The sequence below is a fragment of the Rhipicephalus microplus genome, chromosome 8 (genome assembly GCF_043290135.1).
Source record: "Rhipicephalus microplus isolate Deutch F79 chromosome 8, USDA_Rmic, whole genome shotgun sequence".
Classification (NCBI taxonomy): Eukaryota; Metazoa; Arthropoda; class Arachnida; order Ixodida; family Ixodidae; genus Rhipicephalus; species Rhipicephalus microplus.
Window position 1 is genome coordinate 21,341,533 of NC_134707.1, and position 8,026 is coordinate 21,349,558.

The 8,026-nt window shown below is 44.6% G+C and overlaps 1 protein-coding gene across 1 annotated transcript; it reads left to right on the forward strand.

Annotated features, from left to right (window-relative positions):
- Positions 1-6,124, forward strand: LOC119165737 (uncharacterized). Its single transcript, XM_037417818.2, has 3 exons — positions 1-209; positions 3,510-3,821; positions 5,771-6,124. The coding sequence occupies exons 1-3, from the start codon at positions 52-54 to the stop codon at positions 6,033-6,035; spliced, it is 735 nt and encodes a 244-aa protein (XP_037273715.1). The 5' UTR covers positions 1-51; the 3' UTR covers positions 6,036-6,124.
- The last annotated feature ends 1,902 nt before the right edge of the window (positions 6,125-8,026 follow it).

The window sequence follows — 8,026 nt, forward strand, 5'->3', positions numbered from 1 at the left end:
TAATGCTTCCATACCGTAGAGGTGTTCGTGACAGGCTGCTCCTCGCTATATATGACCTCAATTTCAGGTTCTGAAGTACACTACCTTATGCGCAGCAGATGCATCAGCCATCCGGCAGCCGCCAGTTTTCATCAAGGAACTGGTCATGTATTCGTGGGCACTTGTGAGTGCACTGATTTCTTCACTCACGCCACTAAGCAAGCAGGGAGGTAAGCCAAACTGCCCACACTTAGCGCGTAATATTACTACTATTGATTTGAAGTTTTCTATGCTGGAAACAAAGATGATGCATGCAACAGGTCATTTATAACTTACATGATTATCAAAATAGACAGAATTAAACGCTCCCAATGCTTCAAGCTTCTACACACTGGTTCATCTCGTTCACGCGTTGACGGTATTCGAACATGTTCTAGTGTTTTAGATCAGGAGTTGCTTGAATTTTCTTCAGGCAGGAGGGTGTGTTCTCCAACATCCAAAGGCAAAACTTTCAGAAGCAGGAGCGGGGGATTTTAATTGCCCCACCCCCAACAACCCTCTTTACAATGGCACTGTTTTGGCTGGAATGCTTGGCATTCCTGAAGGCGTTAATTTTATCACACCTTGAGACAGGTCCCTTGGAACGAACGAAACACCATGCTTCTTCGTTTTTAAGCGCGTCCTTTGTCGTCATCATCGGAACAAAGTGAACAGATACACTAGCAGAAGAGGTGCACAGCACCATCTCAATTTCGACCGCTTACTGGCATCGCTGTGAAGTGATGCAGCTATAGACAGCATCCAGTCGGATCATAGCAATCAGTAAGGAAAATAGATATCGTGACATCGTTCAGAAGATGTTACAGGTGGCCATTATAGAGTTTCAAGAGTAGTTTCATCCCAATCGCCAGAAGCCCACCTCTTTTACGTCCTTAGTCGAACCTCTGCGTTATGTTCTCTGCAGCCATTGCTCGGCACGAAAAAAGCAGCTTCCTCACACAAACTCAAATAGTACACTTCGTATCTAGCTCTCGCGCAGATTAAGAACGAGGAATGAACTTCTAATAAAGTAAGTAGTTTAATGGGCCAAGCCTAGGCTTGCCACGGGTTCACGAGGTGGTAATGACTCTACACCACCTCCGGGCTTGCTGGGAAGGTCGACATTGGTCTTCCAGGTGGAAGCCGCGCAGAGTGGTGTCATCTAGGTGATATAGGGTTTTGGTTTTTATGGACGGGTATTGGGGTTTAATTTCCCTAGTATATGCAGGAGTGAAGCTACCTGGGTCTTACATGTTTTTACAAGTGTGATTAGGATCAATTCCCGGTTATATTGCGTAGTAACATTACAGTGGCGGGCATATGTTTGTCTATAACAGGTGGAGTGTGGTCACCCGTGCTGTGTTGAGCTAGTGGTGAAGATTGTACGAGGCACTTTTTTGGAAATGAAATGCTTTTAGATCGTGAGGCGTTTGCGAACGTTCAGTGGTTAAACTAGCGTCGCCTCCATCCTTGTTGACTAGGCCTCGTACTGTGTAGTGTGCGATCGCGTGTAGGTCGCCGTCTTGTGCTCGAATCCAAACGTGCGTGATTTGGTTTTCTGGTGAGTATGTGCTTTGTACCCATTACGTATCCTGCGAGCAAGGGATACGTTAGGCTCGCTGTGCAATGTCATATGTGATATAACTGCTGATCGCCGTGTGGCAGTCACCCAAGATTGTGCGGCAATCTTCGTCCAGGAAGACCAGGGCGATGACCACATTATCGACTGTCTCGACGCTTGGGTTACGATGCTGGTAGTGTGTTCGAGCCAGCCGCTTTTAGTGGTAGCTGCTGCGAAGTGGCGTCTGTCTTGATATTCAGCTGCGTCAACAAAGGTAACGCCAGTGATATTGACGTAAGCTTTGATGAGGGATTCCACCCGCGCGTTCGCCGGCCTTTATGTTCAGAGTACATGTTTTCCGGGATAAAGTTCGCGTTTAGCCAAGCCTAAACGATCCTAAGTTTGGTGCTTGACGACGAGCAGGTGGTGAAAGGTAATGCTGCGTTGAGTCAGACTCTCCCGGCCCGTTTAGGTGAGTTGAGGCGCTACCAGCACTTTGCTTCCAATAATTAAGCGAGGACGTCATGGAGGCATGAATGGAATAAAAGTTTCATGCTTGCGTTGTTTGGTAGTATGCATGCAACCATGGAAGTGGCGCGACGGAGGATGGTCAGGTTTCTCCTTTCTGGTGTGCACCAAGTATAGGGAAGGTGGTTACGTACGTAATGTGGCAAGTGACGAACGAATGTAGGTGACAAACGAGTATTTCTTCCATTCTGCACTGTCGTCGGTTTGTGATTTCTTTCAACAGCCCTGACGAGTTAGCCATCTACCGTAGGATCTTCGATGTAGAACTGCATTGTTTAAGTGAATTATGGAGACTTTGATGACGTCTAACAATGTCGAATGCACCTCACTACTGAACCTTGGTGACAGTACTATAACTACGTTTGATACTTTTTATATAAGCAGGTGCACGGATATCATCTGAGCAAACTTTTCTGAACCAGACTTCCTCGAACTCACACGCTATTTTCTCTCAAGAGGACTTCCACGGACTTAAATTTACCCAAATTCACCAGAAATTCGGAAACAATTCAGAATAAGCCGGTTACCGCGTGCGGCAGCGCCGTTGTTTTGATCATGATGTCAGTCAGTGCTTCTTAATTGCAGTGTCTCACTCAATTATCACACAACACGACTCATAAGTGGCTGAAATTCACTAAAAAAGTGCTGAGAACACGACCCTCATGACATGTCTTTAACAACAATTTTCTGATGAAGCCTTTTCGGCTGGCGGGAGAGGCGGAACAGCCGAGCCGAAGAGGAGAGATGTGAGTAACAGAGGTAACTCACGCCTCTAGTCAATAAATGACGTTATTACTTCTCTTTGTGATCTATGTATTTTTCTCATACTTTCATCTGCAGAATCTTGTGTGTTAACTATATTTTATTGTTTCTCATTTCGCACGTTGTAAATACTTTTCAGCACAGATTTAAGATTTGTTTCGCACGTTTTTTATTCGAACTGTTTTCACAGTTTGTTTGACATTTTCTTTTCTGCAATCTACTCTTGCCTACGGCTTGTAATGCAAGCTAGCAGAATGAAATAAATAAATAAATAAATAAATAAATAAATAAATGCTGTGGCGCATGAACTCCAGTGCTCTGAAATATGCGAGACTCCCTCGCACTCAAGCTAACGAAGATATTACTCATAACGACTTACTCAGACTCAGACTCGCGGCCCAATTTTTGTCTGAGAGAGTCGACTCAAGAGCGAGTTCATTGACCTATGCTCACGACGTCTTCAATAACTCTAAACATATGTGCGCTGCCACTTTTATTACCGTGCTGCTCTCGCTGTTAGGTAGCCCTCGTTACATTCATGAAAAGAAAAGGCACTAAGGATACCACGAACCTTAGGCCCAGCATATCTGATAACCGGTTTCCTTCAGAGACATCAGTGAACGTGTACCTCTTGCCGCAGATGCACCAACCAAATGCGAAGAAAAAGGGAAGTTCTGCTGACGACACCAAGGCAAGACACGTTTTGCAAGCCTGAACTAACGATTGCAGCTGAATTGCACCAGCTGAGGAAGTGCGTCTGCAAGCCAGGTTACGTGCGCAACGCATGGGGCCACTGCGTCCCAGTTCAGGACTGTGCGAAGTGCAAGAAATGGCCCAATGCCGACTACAACGAATGCGAAGGCACTTGCCCTTTGACCTGTGGAAAGCCGGTTCCTAGTTTCTGCACCAAGATCTGTGGAGCTGCATGTGCGTGTCCACCAGGATTCGTGCGGTAAGTACTCTAGGATTCTCAGCCATCGTATCAGTTTGGTGTGCTTACTGAAGATTTTTTATTTTTTGCCACATTACTTTGCGACCCAAATATCTATCTATCTATCTATCTATCTATCTATCTATCTATCTATCTATCTATCTATCTATCTATCTATCTATCTATCTATCTATCTATCTATCTATCTATCTGTCTGTCTGTCTGTCTGTCTGTCTGTCTGTCTGTCTGTCTGTCTGTTTGTCTGTCTGTCCGTCCGTCCGTCCGTCCGTCCGTCCGTCTGTCTGTCTGTCTGTCTGCCTGCCTGTCTGTCTGAATGCTAATGTCTTCGCGTTCTCGCGGTCGTGTCGTTCGTTGGGGCAAACCGAAATTGGCGTAGATTTGCGTGAATGTTTCACCAAGGTGAGTTGAAGGTCAAGACATCAATAGCATGATTTCCCTAGTGTACGCTATGATATCCTTAGCATCAGCCACGTGAGACACGAACCCGTTCACCACACCACAGCCCATATAATGCCGGTATGCATCTCAGGTGATTCACTGTTTATGTCAAACCAAAAACAGCTAAAGTTTCATTGCAAATCTGTATGCAATAGAGTTAGTGCGCCGGTAAGAAGTAAAATCACGTGCCGATGTGAGCTGTGTTGTTGGTGATCGGGAAATACCGATGGACTCAGATAATATATGTCAAGGTTCTGGTGAGAGGTAAGCTGAAACGTACTAGGCGGCCATCACTTATTCTACCAGAGAACCGTTCTAGTAATAGAGTTCCTTCACATTGAAAGCACATCACCTAGGAAGCTATGTGAGCCATCCGCTGATGCATGCCGAGAAAGCGCGCCTGCCATGGATCGTGACCGCAGCCTTGGAACAAGCGTTCACAGTTGACAGTCGAGAGACACCACTCTCCTGCTTCCTTTTCTGCGTCTTCCAATGCTCTTTCATGATGGGTGTGGCATTTTCTCTCTTCTTCACTTAGTATTTGAGAAGACAGGTCTGAATCTCGAGTGAATGTTATCTCACGAGGCCCAGTAGTGACAGAGAGGAGTCGCTTGGTTTCGTCTCGGCTTCAGCCGCGTTCGTCGATGGCACTCGCACACCTTTATCGCCCGGTAGCAATATGATTCGTGGGGGCTGTTATCGATTTAATATACAAGCACAACATGCCGGCAACGATTATACCAACCACAAAAATCCGCCAATATTGTTCATATGCGTCCTCTAAAAATAAAAAGGGAACATGACTTATGTACAGATATACATATTATTTCGAACTATTAGTCCCAAAACCACGATATGCATATGAGAGAAATCGTGGAGAAGGGCTCCGGAAGTTTGACTATCTGCTTCTTAACGTGCATTGGCTTCCCAGTGCACGGGCCTCTATCCATTTCGTCTCAATCAAAATGCGAGTGCCACAGCCAGGATTCAGCCCGTGACCTTCGGGTCATCAGCTGAGCCCCACCCAGCAGTAGCACACGCTCTTATTCTGTGCTTTATTCCATGAGCGGTGAGACCACTCAAAGCAGGCGACGCCAATGGGTCACTACTACCTTTTTTGAGAGCGGAGGAGTCTAAGATGCCGCTTACATTACCAACCAAGATGTGTACGTCAGCCTAGTACTCGTCCTTGTTTTGATACTTTACGTTCTATGCCTTCGGTGTATATTAATTACCACAGCAAATCACGACTTGCTGAGATTTTTTAACGTTTACCGTGTTGCAGACTTAGGTTGATTCGGCAGTAATGGCTTGTGCTACATACTGCCTGGTAACCTCGACCAATGTTTCGTGCCTTTGCTATAACGCCAACTAAGTATAGTCCTTAGCATCCGAATGATGCTGCCCTATCTGCACTAACAGGAACCCAGTTGAGTTCTTTTTTGAACTAGATCCTAGACAGTGGCATGTCTGTAAGTGCATAGCGTTGAACCGACAATTTCTCCTTTCAGTGGTTACAGCGAGAAGTTTGAATGCGTGTCGATAGCAAAGTGCCCACCGGCATGCCAACCAAACTCAACGTTCCAGATCTGCAAGTGGGGCTGCGAGCCAAGTTGCTTCAAGCCACCACCGAAGGAAACCTGCGTACCGAGTTGCCACACTGGTCAATGTGTCTGCAATGAGGGCTTCGCTGAAGCTCACTTGCCAGGGGGATATATATGCGTGCCATGGGATAAATGTCCCGAATATCAACAATTTTTCCCCAAATTGCTATAGCTGCCGAACAATTGCTTTTTCTATATCGCCTATACGTTTCCAAGAAATCAAATAAATATCCATAGAATATAATAAAATTCAAACTTTATACGTTCCCCTAAAGCAAATCGAAGGCCAAAGTCTCTCTATCATTTTTCATGTATTTTTGTTACTCTAACTCATTCTTCTTCCTCCCAAAAGCTCAAATGAAGCAACCGTGCTTGCTTCATTCACTGAATTTGACCACCCGAATATAGTACCTAGCAGTTATTATCACCTCCACGTTTTACATTCAAGGGAAGACCATGTCCCCTCTTTAACATTCCGAATACTCCATGTTGGCTGACAGCCTAGAGTATCGCTGCCATTTCTGCACACAATGCCAGCTCAGCTATGCAGTATGCAGCCATCAAGTACGCAACCATGCAAGCGCTGCATGGAGTGGCTGTTCCACCCAACAGTACCACCGTATTGAGACACACAACTACTCTCCCGAACAGCAAAATATTTTGACTTGTGCGTTAACTATTACAGCTACTGCACACATCTTTTACGACTACATCTTCACCAAAAGCACGTCAAACATCCGCTTCACTGTAATGTGCGATGAGTACTGCTGTTTCTAAGGCTCAGATCAGAAATTCAGCCTACCTGATTACCCTGATACGAAAGTGATTCAATTACCCTGAGAGTTCATGTGCACCTAACCACGGATGTGTCAGTTAGGCTGTAATGAACATGCATGGAGGCATTGTGACAACACTGACGTGCCCGCCACTATGGCTCAGTTTTTATGCTGCTCTGCGGGTGTACTGAAGCTCCCGTGGTTGAATATCGGCAGCAACGCACACATACGATAAAGACAACGCAACAGGCCCTAGTCCTTAGATTCAAGTACGTCTTACAGATTCCCGCTTATTAGCAGTCTGTCAACTCAAAATCTGCTGATGGAGAGAACACGAAAACAGAACCCTAAGAGATCTCCATTCCATATTTAAACTTCACCTGCACATATGATTCGCCATAGACTTCCAGTTTACATATTCTCATAAATTATTGTCAACAAACGGCACCATATCTATGGAATGCGAATTTTCCACACTGCTCAGTCTCAAAGTTTTCAAAAAAGGCATTTTTTGTGTCTAGTGCATCACTAAAGTTTATATGTGACTCGTGTAAAATTAAATTGATGTTACTGAGAGAATGAAATCGGTTAAAAAGTGAACAGAAATACCTAATGTAATGAATGCGTTGCGTGGAATGCACAAACTCAACGGTATAATGTCAAATTTTTGTTTCACGAATAATGTGTGAATGTTTCACTGAACATATCAGTAAAGTTGCGTGATCCATCCTTCACAAAACAACGTGGGTGAAATACATTATGCGATGAGCGTATTAGCCTTCCAAATAGGCTTTGCATCATTTCCTTGCCATTAACGCAAAAGAGCTAATCTATTATAGTGACGTCAGCGCAACGAAATACAGGTCAAGCTCAAACTGGTGCATCTAATCAGATGCCCTTGAAGTGGCTGTGAGAGTGGGTTGCGAAATGAAGTAAATTGAATAACAATTAGCTAAGACACTAATACTATCTGCCAGGAATAATTTAGTTAGCAGAAGGTTGCACACATTTCGCAGTCAGGAAACGTAGGCTCTGTTTCATAGCGCGTAAGTTATATATGCATTTGTATGAATTATAAGGGAAAAGTCAACTTTCGTGAAACTTTGCGCGAATCTTGAGTCTATTCGATAAGTATGCCATGGTGGCGACTTTCCTGGGCGTGATTGAGCTCTGGGATAACATTAATGGAAATCATATTCTAGACTTGGTGCCATGATGTCACGTTCGAGAGTATTGATGCTGCTACATATACAAGTGATTTGCTATTTTCGTTGATGCTGTTCAGAACTGAATTTGATTTGGCGTCAGGGGCCACACAAACACGCAGTTGGACTTAGCTATCACCACGCTTCAATCTGAAACAAACGTTACTTATTATTCCTATGGT